Here is a 19,159-nt window from a genome sequence, read left to right as displayed (position 1 = left end):
TATTTATTATTAATTATTTAATATTAAAAAAATAAAGAAAGCCAAAGAAGTATAACTTCTTACGCGCGTACATAACTACACGCACCCTTTTTATTTTAGTTACTCGCCTATAATAAGAACCTAACCAAAGAGAGGAAACCCTAATGAAACTGAGTTAGTCTGTGGACTCCTAAAGCAGCCAGCAGACTAATGCTTGCCTGAAAGTCAGTGATTTACGAAACGAACACATTACAAAACTGGACCGATCTTTTAACGGCGATCTTAAGCTTGAAAACGTGGCCGGCCTAAACCATCCTAGAGCCGCTTACGCTTGTAGTCTAGGCACGAGTGTTGACGTGGTCCGAAGTAAAGCATTGTGTACGCTCTCTGTGTAGGGAATATAAATCACACGCCTATAATGTAGTTGGTTGTAGGTAAACAGGTTGAAATGTTGTAGGTCGTGTGGAGTTTATCATTTACTAGTTAAGTACTAAGTTTTATATATTTAAGATAATTTGAGCCTAAATAAAATAGGTGTAATCCAATTTTTCATGTGTCAAAAAAAACTCCCGCATGTGTATGTATATACATATATATTAATAATGAAAGGTATTTTAGGATTGGACGAAAAAATAATCATACGACACATACAAACTTTATTACATAACTATGCTACGCTTAAAATGAACATACAAATCGTTAAAATATATTAATATCATTAATAATAGTTTTACATAAAAACTGCAAATCGTTTACAAAGTACACAAAATAGAAGTGAAACAATTTAATATATTTTTGTTATGTAAAATCGTATAAGTACAAATTTAATAGTACCTAATGTTGAAAATCAAAGTCATTAAATTGAAAAGTATGGTATTTGGAATATATGTATATAAAATTTAAGTCGTATTACACAGTTTTAATAATCTGATAAGCGTAAAAACAGCGTACACACAGAAATTATCAAAAACGAATGAGTTAACTTATTAAGAAACTAAATTAGACCTACTAATTTAGTTTCTAAATAAGTCGACCATTTCATAAACCAATGTAATTCTGTCAGAATTAAACATTCGTCGCCTTCTGTCATATGTTTACTCTGACAATTGACAAGAAACGAACTAGTAGTTAAATTGGCGAAACTATTAAGGCTCATTCTTCTGGGCCTGTGTGGGTGTTCGGCTTTTGAAGTGGAAGATTTGATTTTATTAATCGATTTTAAAATTAAAATAAATTACCATAGAAAAATATTTAAAATACTAGCGATGCGATACTTAAAAATTGCACGGCTACCTTACAGCACCGATTAAGCAATTATAACTAAACTTATAATATTGGGACGGTTTGTGCACTAAAAATTAATATTTTGTACATGTGATTCTTAAAACACCGCTACACATCAGACCAAATTAATATAAATTTGAAACTATAGTGCCTAATAGAAGAAATAAAGCAAATTAAGTAAATTAATCAGTGAGTCATAAGTCTTTACCGCTTTTGATGATTTAAAATTGTTACTAAATCATAGTGAATAGTAAGGATAGATAAGTAATGTAGATAGCGTAGTGTTCATTTTTAATTATACCGATGACATTTGTAAATTTGAACTGACTTTTAGTGACAACTGACAAATCGAGCGAAGGTAAAAAAATTAGGGAACAGATCATCAAACAGGAATCCTTATTTAAAAAAAGAATAATAACTATAAAAATCTTAATATTAAATCTGATAATATTTTATAATTTGTCAAAATTATAATATTAACTGGATTTCTACCTCGTCTCTTAACTTATGTAATGTATACTTAAACATAGTGGTAATTTTTTAAAATGAGATTACATATTAGGCGCGTTTCCCACTAAAAGGAAGCGAATAATTTCTTAACTATTGTACAAAAATATGTTAATTAATATAATTATGTATTTAAAATTGAAAACAATATGATATTGAATATATTTAAATATCAACCGTATATAACCTCGATTACGTTTCGCTTCATTTTAATGTAAATACATTCTTAGTCTTAAACGTAAAACTAATATAATTATTTCATATAGGATCCATTAATAATATTTTTTATAAACTAATATTCTTGCAAATTATATAACCCGGTGGTCTAATTGTCTTTAATATTAATTTTTGCACATAGGTCCTTTTGTTGGTGTGCCTTTATTTAAAAATATACATAATTTTCTTAATGTAAAAAAAGAATATTTTTTTTATAAAATATTTGATTTTCTAAATGTATATAAAATTAAGTTTATTCGTCATTTGATTTTTATTTAATATAAAGGGGAAAAATATAAATAATAGCCTACGAACATACCATACATAATAATTCAATAAAATCGAGAAAAAGTGTAAGACTAAAGTACCGAATTTATTTTTTACCATAGCAATATTGTGTTAAAATTCGTGCACAAGTGAGAAAATGTACAAATAGTATTCTGGTTTCCTTAACCATCTGCTACGATATTTTGAAATGGAACAATTTTATAAGATAAATGCAAATAGCGTCACGTCACGCTAAACTGTACTTTGATTACGTTAAGTTGTGTGCGTGTCAATCAATACTCGTCCTAGCAGTGCGTGACCTGAGCTGGGTTTTGTGTACATATTTAAAACTGACAAATATTTTCTTATCATATCTATGAACGATAGATACTTTATTCTTTATTTTCTTTAATCTGTGGCGGCTGGTCGGTGTAGACAATCTCTGCGTACTCTGTGGATGGTGGCGGCGGCTTTTCAGCGTTCTGATCGCCAAGTGCTAGTTCAGCGTAGACTACACCCTTCTTCTCGTCTGCTACGTTCTGGAAGATTTTTAATTTAATGTAAAAAAAAATATTGGTCTTGTCTCAGTATGCAAAGCAAAAAAAGTGTTACCTCAGGCTCAACTTCAGTGTTACCAGTTGCTTGAACACGGTCCCTTCCTTTCGGTAAAACTGCCCTTACTCTGGCACTTAGTTGACTCAGCCGAGATTTCTGCCTGCCAACTGCACTCTCTGTGTCGCTACTGGCACAAAGCATATTATGTATTTATTACATGATGGTTACAGAGTAACAAGTTCCTTGAGGTGTGCGAAAATGAACAACCTTTCAAAATGTTCGAGTTTCGATTTGATGCAAAATGTTATAAGCAAAAGCTAAGGAAACAGAGCCTTTAAAATTGCTATTATGGTGTAAGCGGCGGGTCTGTAACTTCCAACACAGTTTTTGTATGCAATTCCGATATAAATATCTTAATTTCCGAATCGCGGATGTTGCAACCTACAAACATTTTCGGAATCACACTCGCTATTGCAAATTACAGACTATCAAAGTAATAGTGAACAATTTGAATGAAGATTCGTACAATATTAAAATTGCTAATACAATGCAAATTACGATTATATTGAGACTTCTAACACTTTGATAATAAGAAAAGGGTTATACGTTCTTTACTGTTTGAGTTGTCAACTGTCGAAAATTCTGTAAAATTCATTGTAGAGTTAGGCACAGCAGTAGTTATATTTGGAAGAGAATCTTTAATAGCATCTTGAGTGGAATGCTGTTCAGAAGTTGACCCTGATATTTTTACGCCAAATATGATGGCACTGAACTATATTGAGATAGCAAAAAAAAATGTGTTAGAAAACTGATATTATTAGTAAACAATAACTAAAAGGTAAGAATTGATTAATGGTAAGTATTAAGCAGGTATTTATCATTCGTTATGCCATGCACGTGTGGAATTGTAGATTACCTACTTTTTGGAGGGTAACGGGTTCGCAGCATGTAAAAGCACATCACCAGCCGCCATCCTTATAACAAAATCAGCTATATACAAAGCGAAATAAATATACCCACTACAAAAGTATTTCCGCACTAATGGGTAAGTGAGTTATGTAGTTCGCTTATGTGTATTTTATGTAAACATAGGGTAATATTCGGAGTCGAACATAGATAGTGCTGTAACACCCGAATGTCAAAAATTTATTGGATTAAAAAAATAGTCATACTTAGCACTAAGCTGCGAATCTGAATCTTACCCACGTGTTCACGACAGAACCAATTTCAAAAGAAAAAATTGAAAAAATGAACCAAAGGAAATTATTTTTTATTATTAGCATATTCATTCGGTAGCATTTTCACTATCTTTTTCGTAGTTAATTAAAGGTATTATGACAATATTTTTATATAAGTAAGTACCCCCAAAACATATAATTAGCTTATGTTAAAACAATGTACTTACGATTCTCCTGAGCTCTTTCCCTGATCGCGATTTTCTTGATCTATAAAAATCATTTATATTTTAATCGTGATTAATTTAACAAATTCCTTGACCAATATACAGATTCTAGTTTTTCATTGAAATATTATGAAATAATAATATACTTAATATCAACAATAAAATTTTCTTTACAACATCTGTGTCAAGTTTGTTTTTCGCGGTGATTCGACAAGCCAATTTTATAATACTTGAAATGTTGAAATAAAACAATCTATTCTTATTTAATAAATACTTTAATTGATAACATACTGTTCTATACACGTTAATTCATTAAAATTGATTTAGAAATTTATTTTATAAAAACATTTAAAATTGCAAAATGTGATGTTCGTATGGCAGTACTGGAATTATTACATTTTTGGTTTTGTAAAATGGCAGTGCTTTTGTAAACGTGTTATAAACTTACAACGGTGACTTAATTTAATAAGTATCGATCTTTACAAAACTTAAGTACGCGACTTTACAATGTCAATGAGAACACAGCATAGAGAAAAGACTGAGCCACTTAGGTTACTATTCAAGTCAAGAAAGAGAGTGATGATACGTCTATCTCTGTCTTATTGCTGTTAAAATATGATAGTATTATGATTTTCAGAGCTTTTCGGCAAGATTGCACGTCAAATATTTAAGACAATTTAAGGTCGCAATTACCACCTACTGTTCAAATAACTTTAGAATATAACATTAAGAACACATGTCGAGGGGAATTTATTGAGCTACTAATTTGTTTAGTCTAGTCTTTATGCCATTTTGCTGAGCAGCTGTAAAAATTGTAAAATCGGTCAAATAATTCAAAAATACAAAAAAGCTAACCTTAAAATTAATTTAAGTAGGCTTATTTTAATACTATTACATAATATATACAAAATATAAAATAATATTGGAACGAACACAATACCGACCGCACAATATTACTCAATATATAATGATAGTGATATATTAACTATAAGGTTGGGATTACAATGCAAAAGGGGAAGAATTTTAAAATATTTAATAAGTAAACAATCTGTCAAAAACTCGCCGTAGTATCTAGCAGTCAGATGCGTTTCAAAATGATTGTATTTAAATTCGTTCCCAAGTTTTTGTTAATATGTATATAAAGTGAAACCTTCTACATAGCTAAAAATATATATTTTTCTAATGTACGGTCGGTGAACTTATAATAATGGACTTAACTGTAATACGTAAATACACGGTATACAACATGATTTATCAACAAAATATTTTGTATGCCTGTCAAAGTCTTGCTTTGCGCAAGACGTGCGGCGCGAATCACAAACTTACTAGGTAATTCATATAAAAGTCCATAAAGATACTGTCTTTAGCTGCCAAATGTAAAATAATGAGGCAATAGTCATTTTTTACCTATAATCAACGTTATTTACTATCACAAGATAGTTTTGGTTTAGTCCCGTTTTATTTAGTTGATTCGCTATACAAAATTTAATATTTTAATCATGAATTATAAAATCTATAATAAACTATAGTTCGTTGAATTCACAACATCAATGAGATTCGTCATACGTTCTATAATCATAATTTACAAAGCCTATATTTCAAATATCGCATGGCCTTGCACTTGTCAAAATTCATAGATAACGCTTTGACAAATAACAACAAATATTAAAATGATCGTTGATATTACATTGATCACAAGGTGCAAAGATTTTAGGCTAAAGATCACTTATTCCAAACGTACTATAAACCGCCACGTACTAATTTTTTGTCAAGTTTTAAACGAATTAAAGAAATAGATAAGGACAAATCATCTAAAATGAAAAGGCTTATAGCACATGAATATAGAAAATTAAAACATAGGCCTTGTAATTACATTCATATTAGTAGGTATACATAGAAAAACTAACAAACACACATTTTAAAAGACATAAAAATCAATTTAGTACAAATTATAGAAAAACACCTGGCAATTACGTATTTCTTATATTTGATGTCATGCATTTGAAATTTAAATTCGTTCATATTCAAATAAATTCGAGGTCAATACTAATTTACATCTACTATTTCATAATTTAGCGTGTACTTAGTAATAAATACTTTATTTATTATATTATAAACGCCGTTTTATTTTAAGTGCACACAAAACGTAGTGACGGGTGTCACGATTTTTTAAAAAGAACGTCTTAATTTTTTTTTTTTAATTTATAACATGAAAATATATGCAATATGAATTCCTACAGTGTTGCCAGTGTTAAAAATGCGGAGATTCAGCAATTTATTTTTCGAAATACGATGTCTGCCCAGGTTACCCTGTAACCAAAGGATATTGTTTAATTTAATAATATTTGTGGGCTAAGCTTTGAACAGTGCAACGTAAGCAAACACACCAGTGCGAATGAAATGAATTTGTTGACTATTGACACGCGCTGGCTACGTAGGTGATATTTATTTAAACGAGGACATTTTTCTATCATGTATTGTATTTTTAAAGGAATATTTAAAATTGTGTTTGTTAGGTTTTTGATGTATTCAATAGTAAGACATTCAAGATATCATCGTTACGCTCCGTTAGGTTTTTTAACATTGAAAAAAAAAAAAAGTTTACCATATAATTATTAGGTCGACATCGAACAAGTGTTTTCCTTACGTTTTGTATTTTATGCAAACATCAAGCATTAACATTATTACAACTTAGGTTTAACTCAAACTAAAAAAAATTGTTGTGTAGGTACTGTCAAAGTGAAAAGTTGTTAGTCACGTTTTGGAACTACCGTCATTCTTCTGAAAATACTACAAAGTTGAGATTTAAAGACAAACTATGTATGTATGAAATATTCAAAGTAAAAAGCATGGTATTGAAATGTCATTGTATTGTATAGGAAAACACATCATCCAATATCTTATTACCTATGTTTTATTTTAATTTATGTCACTGAGCAATTAAAAGTAAAAATCCACTCTTCAAATATGATATTCGTAGTTATCACATTTTCAATTATAGTGTAATTAGCTTATAAGACCCAAGAGCGGTGGGCTGGTGTTATTTACAAAGAATGAGTTGGGATATTTCCATAGTGTTAACCACCGGGTCTAGAAAGTTCTCGGCATTATATCTAGGTAATATAAAAATCGTAAAATACACTAAAAGATACGAAAAGATTGAAACATTAAGATTAAAGACTCTCTAGAAAAGATTAAAGTTAAAATAATTACTGTCCTGTCATATTTAACATTCAACCTTAAATGATTCACAATGTATTGGTTAAAATATTTAGTTAATATTATTTTAAATCTTTATTTAATTGTTTATATAATTCAAGAGATTTAACATACATCTAAAATGTCAATAAAATTAACTTTAAGATAATAATTTCGATAACTATACATGTTTTATCTACTATATAGTCAATTGTCATGACGTTTTAATATTACAATAATATGAGATTTGACATTGATTATCATGGCATAGATCAGCCCCTATGGCTTGTCACAATACAATAGCCAAGTCATTATTAGCATATCAAACAAAATTTTTGTCCGTTGTGGTACAATATTTTTTGGCACATTTTATGAAGTAGGTGCTGGATTGATACATAAATGAATTGATTATTTGACCAAGACTCGTATATTTTATCAATGTTTATCAGTATCAATAAATTTATATAAACAAAAGAACATCTAAAATGTTATATTCTGAGGCTATAGGTTGCCTACCTATTATAGATGTTTTAACGTTTTATAAGAGGTAAATCTACTGGGATACAAGTCTGTATATTTATGAATGCTACTGTAAAGTTGACAAAACGTCAAAGCTAGTTTTAAGATAGTAAATTCAGAAGACATGACAAGTGTCATGGCGTCTAAACGTCCTGTCATTGTGACAGTGACAGCTCCGACTTACAAGCTTAGACCGCGGTATCTGGTTTCTTTTCTGGGTGTTTTGTGTCTCCGTTACTGATGAAGTCTCCATGCTCGTGGGTTGGATTCTCCGAGCCCTTGATGTCATCGTGTGGGGGGAGGGGTGCCTCAGAATCAGCCCCGTCCGGTATGTCGGTGCGGTGAGACCGCCCTGCCACATACCAACACAGATAAGCGATCAAGAACGTTAACCCTGTCCCCTTGTTTCTATATCTACCTTGTTTCTACCAAGGAATGAAACTATTTAAATTCTAAAAATGCATGACTGAAAGCCCTTACAGCCCTGAATGTTTGCAGGCATTAAACTGCCTTCGTAATTTAGCAGAGTATTAATCACCCGACAATGAAGTCAAAATACCGTAACCTATAAGTACAAGGAATTATTACTCTTGAATCAGAATTTTTTATTATTGTAGAGTTGTGTATTTTTTAGTTATAAGGGCTTTGTAAACCAAGTGTTTACAAAAAAAGTCCAACAAATTAAAACGCCACCCAGTAAAGACTTTAAAGTAATTTGAAATGTGCATATTTCGTTAGTAGAAAACGTAAACCAGTGTTACAATTACTTTTAGATTGAAAGTTGTGAAGAAGTCGTAGTGTAAGTTATACGTATTTAAGGAATACATTTGTAAATATCCACCACCAATTTTAGTATTTAATAACTAATTAAAAAAGGTTAACTTTGTTTTTCATAACGTAGCTCAACCACCTTATTAAATATATTCAAAAACCCACAGACTATATTATCTTGTAACAGGAAACCACTAAACTACTCATCCAAAAATCTATGGTTCATGCAATTTCATGCTACATTAGAGAGATTTGAAAAATTAGTACCAACTACCAAAAGAGATTCATGCTAATACTGACATGCCAATTCGTTCTTGATCGCTCTTACTGTAGGTATGCAGCAAAATATTTCTTATAATAAAAGGTTTTTCTATACTACGCTGTCACGGTAAATAAAAATTTAAAAACAGTGACAATAATTTTGTTTAAGAGAAATATTAATTTTTAAACTGACAGCCATAATATAGAAACTGATAATCTTAAAACGTATCCACATTTAATTAATAAACACTGCCATTTACGCTCTACGCTTATATTAATAAAAAGCAATCTTGGAGCACCATATTTGTAAAACTATTAATTCTAAGAAAATAATCACTAATTAATTTTGTTGCTAATTCTATACTCTTTAAAAAATTTCACGATTGAACTGTAATTTCTGTCCAACGACAAGACTTGACAACTGTCAAAAAGCATTTTTTTTTTCGGCCATGGCGCAGGATATATAGTCTTTCGACCATACCGCCAAGTGTTTCGTAGAATTTTTCCTTTAATTATATATTAAGTTCATTTATGTATTTCTTAAAACGGTAAAGTCCATGTAAAAATCCATGTTTTAAGTTATGTCAAATCGTTGTCAAGTGGTGTCAGATGTATTATCACTTGTTTTGTCAGTGGTCGAATCCGTGCAAATATCATAGTACATAATATAAAGACCTGAATTATAACCTTAAATTTTATCAAATTACGACCAATTATATTAAATATAATAATACTTGTATTATGTCAAAAAGCATGCAGACGGCATACTATGAATCATGCAAATCTTAGTTAATGAATTGTGAAATAAATATTGCCTTATGATTTTGTATAGCTGTTCTCGATGTACCTTAAATTATTATTGTAAAATTGTTTAATGCAATGCGCGAATTTTAATCTAAGTACTAATTTAAATTTTAGTAACGGTTTTTAGGGTAAGATTTGAGATTGAAGAAACTTAACGCTAAGTATAAAATTGAAATGTCAAAACCAATAAGATTTTCACATACGGCAATCATATTTAGCTCTAAGTTTCGACTCTGAATGTTACCCTTAAAGAACTGATTAAAAAAGATCAATCAAAACCCAGCCAAAGATTTTTTATCACTCAGCAATATTTAAACTATTTTTCAATTGATACAATCCCATATTTTTATTCTACTAGAGTTACTACTATAAGGTAACTTCTTAAACATTATTTTAAATGTATCATTTGAAAGTAGAGCTTTTATAAAAAAAACTAAAACTAACCTGCGAAACACCACCGGTCAGTAGCCTTGGCGAACACAGTCAGTGATACCAGTGTAATGAGAAGCAAAATCGCCACTACGATTCCCGCAATTGCACCAGGACTTAGCTGGACACCTAAAAACATACAAATATTAATTAAACCAGCGCAAAAGGAATTTTATTAGACAATTATTTATAACTGGCAACTGTTGTATTTATTTTTTAAATGAATGTTTAATTATATAGTATTTTGATTCTTATAGTTAAAATCTTATTAAATAACGAATACTTTTCTAATCATGAACTACATTTTCATTAAACAATTCAAGTCCAGTTCAGCAGTTTTTGAAATTATAGTTAAAATAGACGAAGTGGAATTAGTTTATTATAATGTGTAGCTTTCGTTCTCCTTATCATTTATTATAGTACTCGATAAATAGATAAATAAAATAACTTGCACGCACATATTTGAAAAACATACAAAAATAATACTTTTAAAATACACAATTATGTTCATTTCTCATTTATAGCGTTCGGCAATTGTAAAAAAATCATGCAACATCTTGCTTAGCATTATTACCATGACCGCGTAAGCACAACCACATTTATAATGAAACACTACTTTAAGACTTATTTTTTTGTATTAAATAATAAAAAAAGTCCTACATAGAAGTCGTTGCTCACAACAAACCATTAAAGAACATAGTTCAAAGGAAAGTACGCGAAGATAATCGCACATATCGCTTTCACGTCCACTAATCTACATATATCATGCATTTCAAATGCAATTTTTAAATTCCTTACCATATACATCGAAACTAAGTAATGACGTTATTTCTTTCCGCGCTGTTGGAAAAATTATCAATATATTATGTGTGTAAAAAAACGACGGGTTGCACTCCGAGAGTGCCGACAGAAGTGAAAACTTGAATATTAACGTTGTGCATTTTTGATATTTTGGAATAGTTAGGGAATAATTTTGCACGAATTGCTTTAATTATCAGTATAAAAGTACTATCATTTATGTGGTAGAATACAATATTTATTTATTTCGCTATCATACACAAACATGACAATTTATATTACATTAAATACGCCGCGCCAGCTGTCTACTCTCCATCCTTCTTACGAATTTTCGATCAGGTCACGTGTACTGACGCGAGTTTATCATTTTTTACCCATTCCAAAAAAAGTGAACAACGCCGCTAAAGAAGTTTTCACTTTAAAAATTGTGTATACTTGTATAATCGATAAGCGTATGTCTTTAGCGTTATTAATAATGAATTTTATGCACTTAGAGATACAAGAAACGACAGTTTAATAGCCAACAGCGGACTCTGAATAAAAAAACCTGTCAGAGAATCTTGCCAGTTCTTTGAGTTCGGTCTCCGCTAGTGTTACGTTCATAAGTTAATATCAAGTTTATGAAGGTAACATAAACTGTCGACATCACAGGTGACCGAAGAGCTGGCAAACAAATTCTAAAATTCTTATGCCAATGTGTAACAGACATATTTCTTAATATATAAAAAAAAACTTCAATTATAGAAGTAGATAGTTTTAGGAAGAAACTAGGAAATTTTTAACGAAATAAAATAATTCAAACATTTTCATACATTTTCGAATAGCCTTCATTAACAATCAAATTGGCCCTGTGGGGCCATAATTGGAAAGCACTGGCCTAAACGTTAGTTAATCGCCCTCTAACATCTTTTCATAATTCAATTTTTTTTATATTACCTGCAGGTTCGTCCATGGTACTCAGTCGTAGGGCGAATTCCTCCCTTCCCAAATCATTGCTTACTCTCAGGTAGTATGTTCTATCGACGTCTTCTTTAGCCACCGCTGTCAGTACTAATGTTACGTTGTAGTACCCACCACCCTGTAAAATAGTTATATATTTTATATTTATAACAAACCTTCCAAGTAATACGGATATTGTGTGTAGTAGAAAACTTATGTATTATGTTAAAATGAAATATATTATATCTGTCAATTAGATACATAATGTAGTTAAAACTGTAAAGTTATGAAGTTATCTGTAACCCTAGTACTTTCACAGGGCTATTATTTTGTGTATAAACAATTTTAGTAGAAAATATTCAAATGATTATTAGATATTATTTCTGTAATTTGTAAAAAAAGTTTCTTGTTGACAAAAATTGGGAATTCTGGACAAATTTGAAAGAAACAAGTTCTATATGATTTACCAAGTGCACGGGTTCCAAGGCGGTGATGGATGAGTCTTCGTTCTTTTGAGGAGCAGCTAAGACCAACTCTCCAACGGTCCACTGAGCTTCGGGAGGTGGATTAGCCCTCACAGTTACATTCAAACGTCCTTCGGAACCAATTTTCAAGCCAAATATTGTGACTTGGCCGGCCTCTGTGCGCTTTGGTGGGTCTGGAAATATTGAATTGTAGGTTAATTATAACTGTATTAGAATATATGCTAGAGAGATTAAAGCAGAAGCTCTACCATGAAACCTCATTAAGAGCGTAATACACCAAATTACGATAAGTAGGAAGATTGTTGCAAAATATGTCAATATTTTCATCAATGTTAGTAATCAAGTTGTAAGAGCAAGATACCCTATTCACAGGAGCAGTAATAGTAGCAGATAAGCGAGTTGTAGGTACGTATAGCAGACTTTTAGTTTTAGTAACTCCAGGATTACAAAGAACGTAAAATTTTGTAAGAAGATGAGTATGACTGTATGAGTATTAAAGTTAAATATTTCATTCAAATAAACTAGATCAATGAAGTCACGTCGGAGTTTAGAGTATCTAACTCGAAATAGTCAATTTTGAAATGTGGTGACCAGATTACAGTGGCATATTCTAAAATACTATGGACAAATGATTCGTAAAGAGTTACTGTACATTTAACATTAAATCATCACACAGTTTCAAACTCAAACTAACTTTATGCATATAGGTAACCAAGTACACTTATGAACGTCAACAGAAAAGATGTTAAATTGATTCTAAATTTACATTTACTACCAGTTCGCAAGTCAAGGGCGTAGAGCAGGCAAAGAAACTCTCCGCCACTCTTTTTAATTGCCAAGTTTTGAGTCATACAAATTGTTTGAACTGGAGCAAACCAATCCCAAGGAAATTATAAAAAAATTTATAAAAAGTTTTATTGATTAATTTACGTTTAACGAGAGTTTTGAATTTATTTAGTGATAATTCTCCTATTTTGCTTTGGAGTTAATTTGCATACAAAGAGACGAATTCGTACTGGAGTTATATAATATGGTAAATGGTTTTCATTAAACTATCACTATATATCTACATTCTACACCACCGGTTCTCTGTAATAAAATAAATAGAAACACTTACAATATACGACCAGCTGTCTCGCAGCCTCCCTAGGACTATCTAAAGCTTCGTGTTCAGCTCTGCAGACCAGCCGTTTGCCGTTATCGTCAGCTGACAGTTCCTTAGTGATATTTTGGCTGATAGTCTCCAAGTCGATGCCTGGCTCGGAGGTGATTATTGGCTGGTGGACGCCTGTGAGGAATTGGTCATCGTCTGGAAACAGAATATATTTGTAAATATAAATAAACATATCTGTGGATAAGAGAAAAAAAAATTTTAAACGATACATTTTGGAGGAGGCCAAAAAAGGGCACGTAGATACTCAGGATTGAATAGATGATAGAAATTTATTTAAATGTATCTTAAATAAAAGCCTTATTAAAACAATAAAATATCATTTTTATTCTAATTCTTCGGCAATGGAACTATATATCCCAAAGATAAGAAAATAATAGAAATTCCACTTCACTATATATACATGGGTACTAATGTATGCATGTATCAGAGGTAATAAAATCGAAATAACAACGACTCATTTTGAAAAAAGTATATAGCTATTCCAAGTCTACATCTAATATATAAAATTCTCGTGTCACAATGTTCGTTCACATACTCCTCCGAAACGGCTTGACCGACTCTTATTATTTTTTGTATGCATATTCAGTAATTCTGAGAATCGGCTGCTATCGTTCAAACCCCTAATAGTATAAGATCCCGATATACAACGACCTTCACCGAGATGCTTATTTAATGAAATGTATTTTTATATTTAATTTAATATGTCAATAAACATAATCCACATGGGTTGCCTAGCAAATTTCAGTCCAGAGTATGTTTAATTAATATTTAAAAAAAAAATATTTTTTTATAATTTGCATGTAGTAAATTTTTTAATTTTTTTCAATCAATAATTTTAATCAGGGTAGAATTATATATGTATCACTATAACTTTCTTTTTTACCAAAGATGTATATATACTTTAGTGTCACATAAAAAATATACACATAAATAATTAATTGATTAAAAACAACCTAACGTTTGCATATTCTATGGGCTTCATACTTTCGATTGGTATAGAATTTATCTAATAATCATACCAGTGAAATGTTTAACAAAATATATTTTTTTTAATTTTAATTAAAATACTCTGGACTGAAATTTGCTAGGCAACCCATATGGATTATATTTATTAGCATATTAAATTACATATAAAATACGTTTCATTAAGGGTATGTTCCGATATACACTGCGAGTACTGTATAGTGCTCCCACTGTTCAAAAATTCGTTCCGCTATGGACTGCCAGTATACAGCCGCAGCGTCCTAGGGAAATATATGACGTCACAAATCCCCGCTATACTTCTACTGCGAGCACTGGCGTTTTCGAGGTAAGGTACTCGCAGTGCTTTGATCACGTGATCAATCAAAACCACTTGAATGCCTAACGGCTGATATAACTTACAGTTTAATAACAAACATTTAAAATTCTAACTTACTTTCTTTGTAGTATTAATTCAATTGACAGTTAATATTAATATAGATTTTTTTAATGCGATAATACTCCAATAATAGTTTTTCTTGTTGAATTGAAAAACTTTGATGCACTCATTTGAAAACTGTGTCGAAAAACGATGCTGACTAGTATACTGGACTGCGTTCCGTTTTAAATTGTAACCAGTATAGCTGGCTATAGAGAAACGGTTTCACAGTATACTAAATTGACGGTACTCTGTACAGTGGTCGCAGTGTATATCGGAACATACCCTAAATAAGCATCTCGGTGAAGGTCGTTGTATATCGGGATCTTAGACCATAAGTGATTAATTATAAAAAATATTGTTTTTATGATACAGCATACAAAAATACATACAGCTCTTAATTTTCACTCAAAATTTTATATCTTGACTATAAATAAGGTTTATGTAAAGAAAAATTCTCAGAAAAACCTAAAAAAAAAATCAATCCAGAAAACCGAACAGTCTCTGGGGTAGCATAGCAAAATGTTCCATGTTGGTATGTACTAAAAAGGTAGGCTAAGTAAAATTACATTCTTCGGAGAAACAAAGTTGGAGGGGGAAGTTAGTCATTGTTGTGATTGACACAGATACAAAAGTAATTTCCCAAAACAAATCCACGGTGGAATTAGTACTCGTACATTCTACTTTCGCCATAGACACAAAATGTAAATAGATATTTTTAATCTATTATGTCTAACAGTAACTAATCGGAAGTTAATTATATTAGTGGTTTGTATTTTCATATTACTTACCCAAAAACCATGTGATTTTAGCAACCGGTCGTCCGTTTGGTACAATACATTGCGCCATGAAGACGTCTCCCTCCTTGAAGTTGGACTGCGGGGGTGATATCAGTTGAGGGTTGGCTGGTGGCTCTGAAAATACACAAAATTTACACGACATTCTCCTGGCGTTTTACTTATTATTTGTACATTAAAATTTTCTTTAGCCTGTACTTTCCAAAGTTAATTTGGTAAATCATAAATTACGCTTACCTTGTTACGTTTGTTAAAACTTTTCGGAACATTATAAATTTAGTTTTATCTATTTTATAAGTTTTTAAAAAAAGCAAAATTGCTGTAAAAACGTGTCTAGTTGTAATTTTGTTACATTCCAGGAAACAATGTACACTGGATATGTAGCACCATAAATTTTTGTGAAACAAAATAAAGAATTTTTGAAATTGAATTGAAATGACGCTTACATTTATACAAAACAATATTCAATATTTACATTAAAAGACAAGATGCCTTTATAGAGTAGGAAGGTATTTTAACAACAATAATAAATATCTTCTGTTCTTATTATTATGATAATTAATATGACATTTCCATGCCTATTTTTATATGGCTGCTTGTAATGTTTTTTATACTTAATTAATCTGAATATACCACATTCTTTGAAAATAACAGATTTATTTATTTACGCATATGTCGTAAGATTCTGTTCTAATAATATATTTTTAATGAAACATGAAATCACTACTCAGAAGTGCACCCAAAGGTTTCTAGACTTAATTTAAAGCACTATGGTGTACTTACTGGCAACAACAAGCCGCATGATACCAGTGACTTCAATACTCCCACTCGGCGGCGGCAGCATACAGGAGATATTGCCATTCCATTCCTCTTTTATATGCTTAATGTGTGCGCCACATTCGCCGAACTGAAATAATTATATATTTTTTAGTTAATTTTTTTTACAGAATAAAGTAATAAAATCATGATTACATTAGAAAACCGCTGTGGTTTGTCCAAATTACATAGCAGTCTTGTTTAGGAGCGCGACAAAACCATATAAAAGTAGTTTTTCAATTTACTTATGTTGGTAAACGTACGGCTTTCTAATAACTGTCTGGGTAGTCCATTGATTAGCCGCGGTACTACTCTCGCCATAGTCGTTGATTGCTCATTATATATAAATAATAAATCAGTGGCGCTACAACCTGTTTAAGTCTTGGCCTCAGATGTCTGAATCTGATTCATGATCATTTTGCATTCTAATAGGCAAGTCAGCCCCCAATGCCTGACACACGCCGTCGACTTTGGGTCTAAGACATGTCGGTTTCCTCGCGATGTTTTCTTCACCGTTTGAGCAAATGTTAAATAGAAAGAACGTCCATTAGTGCACAGCCGGGGATCGAACCTACGACCTCAGGTATGAGAATCGCACGCTGAAGCCACTAGGCCAATACTGCTCATATATATACTGCTTTATAAAAAAACTGCAACATTATTTTAGAACCACTAGGGCTTCGGCGCATTACGTAGTAGTTAGTACGTAGAGGCCGATTTACATTATCTTAGTGTTTAGGAGAGTGCTTTAGGATAGTACTTTAGTTGAAACATGTAAACGCTACTTGCTTTAGTAAACGCTACGCTAAAGAACTTGCCTTTCAAGTTGTACTAAAGCACTCTCCTAAACACTAAGATAATGTAAATCGGCCATTACGTACGGTAAAAGACCCGACATGCCTTAGAACCAAAAATTCGACGGCGTGCGTCACAGAAGTCTGAGCGCCTAATTGTCTATTAAAAGAAATGATGCCGAAACAGTACAGAAATCTGACATAGAACTTCGTAGCGCCACTGGTTTTATTTATTCATATATACTTAAAACTCTAAAGAACAAAGAACTAGAAAAGGATTAAGGAACTCTAAATCTAAAGAACTACTAGTTCAAATTGAAAAATATTTTCATCGTCATCATGGTGAGATTCACAAATAAGACATAGCTGCCTGTCTTTCGTATGTCAACAACCAATAATTTTTTCAGACTGAATTTTTCAGTCAGACTTGGCGTCTCTGATAATTAGTTATATCATTAATGCGGTTGCCATGGCAACGGGGAATAACATGTAGCGTACATTTAAGGGCATATCGATTTAACAATTTTGTTTTCTCACTCTTCAGTCGATGGCTCATCAAGCAGCAAGGAAACATCTGGAGCGGACAATCAGTTCCCATCGGTTTCTGTCCAGCGCCTCTCTTATAACAGTGTATAGTTTTGAGAACGATGAGTCTTTCACTTGATCGGTCGAGCTGGTTGGCGAACAGCCAGCTTTTGCTTTCTGAGTTACCAACCACGATCAGTTTCTCCAAGATCTCATCGCCTGCGCATTGTATGGCATACAGGCGAGTCCTTATGCGGAGTTGGGTCAGGATCGATTTATTGGTGAACTTTGCAATCCCGTATTCTTAGCATTCACCTGCAGCACCATTAGTTTTACGATAAGGAAATCAAAACAATTTTCCTTACCTGCAACCCCTGCCCTGAGTAGACGACTTCTTCATCCTGTTGACTTGGTATCAATCTATAGGGCGTCGAACCCACTGTCATCCTGAAACATGATATTGACTTATTAGTTTTGCATTATACATTAATGTACTTAGCAAGTGTGACACAACTTTAAAAGTTTTAAACTAACGATCTTTCCTGGAACTGAAAAGCGTTTTGACTGTAAGAAGGTTACACAAGTCACGAAAACTACTATTTTTAAGTTGAATTATTAATTTCTGATGATGATTTGCCTTATTAGAAAAAAAATTCAGTTATTACACTGCACCGTAGTTTCGTTTCGACTTTCAATTTAATTTACATAAAGAGGAACTTAATGCTCCAGCTGCTATCATAGCAGATGACAGGATGCGGAAGGAGAAAAGATGGATATTAGAATATTGTGAGATTTCTAACGATGACATCAAATTGGTGATGATCGGCTGTCATCACAACCGTCTTCTAAACTCGTCATGAAGTACTAACGATAACGCTGAACACATCCATATTACACCGTTTTGGACACTTTAGATAGCTCATCTCTTTTAACAAAGCGTCTACACAATTTGACAGAAAGAGAAGAAATAATACTGTATTTAAAATTGGTCTTATTGCCCAATTTATTTTATAAAAAACTAGTGGACCCGACAGACGTTGTCCTGCATGATATTTCAAGCAATTAGTAAAGCAAAGTATGAAAGTACCGACTGCAGCGCCATCTGGCGGGCTGATTTGTGAATCTAAACCATTCCCAGATCCCCTTGAACACACACAAAAAATTTCATCAAAATCGGTCCAGTCGTTTGAGAGAAGTTCAGTGACATACACACTCACAGAAGAATTATATATATAAAGAT

At 31.8% G+C, this 19,159-nt stretch overlaps 1 protein-coding gene across 9 annotated transcripts in view; it reads right to left on the bottom strand.

Moving 5' to 3' along the window:
• Positions 1-618: 618 nt before the first annotated feature.
• Positions 619-19,159, bottom strand: part of LOC125055218 (fasciclin-3) — a 97,839-nt gene continuing 79,298 nt past the window's right edge. For 2 of the 9 annotated variants that reach the window (XM_047657563.1, XM_047657561.1), the window contains 12 exons: positions 18,285-18,366; positions 16,568-16,691; positions 15,779-15,901; positions 13,532-13,723; positions 12,397-12,587; positions 11,927-12,068; positions 10,991-11,032; positions 10,208-10,321; positions 4,214-4,253; positions 3,729-3,782; positions 2,866-2,995; positions 619-2,792 (listed from right to left, as the gene is read on the bottom strand). In XM_047657563.1, the coding sequence (XP_047513519.1) occupies positions 2,646-2,792; positions 2,866-2,995; positions 3,729-3,782; positions 4,214-4,253; positions 10,208-10,321; positions 10,991-11,032; positions 11,927-12,068; positions 12,397-12,587; positions 13,532-13,723; positions 15,779-15,901; positions 16,568-16,691; positions 18,285-18,366 (1,381 nt within the window). In that variant the 3' untranslated portion in view covers positions 619-2,645. Of the gene's footprint in view, positions 2,793-2,865; positions 2,996-3,728; positions 3,783-4,213; positions 4,254-4,466; positions 8,280-10,207; positions 10,322-10,990; positions 11,033-11,926; positions 12,069-12,396; positions 12,588-13,531; positions 13,724-15,778; positions 15,902-16,567; positions 16,692-18,284; positions 18,367-19,159 lie in introns of those variants that run through there. The other 7 variants (XM_047657564.1, XM_047657566.1, XM_047657567.1 and 4 more) reach the window with 7 other exon arrangements.

The sequence above is a fragment of the Pieris napi genome, chromosome 13 (genome assembly GCF_905475465.1).
Source record: "Pieris napi chromosome 13, ilPieNapi1.2, whole genome shotgun sequence".
Taxonomy (NCBI): Eukaryota; Metazoa; Arthropoda; class Insecta; order Lepidoptera; family Pieridae; genus Pieris; species Pieris napi.
The sequence above is the reverse complement of the archived record's forward strand: the minus strand, read 5'-3'. Positions and strand labels throughout refer to the sequence as shown.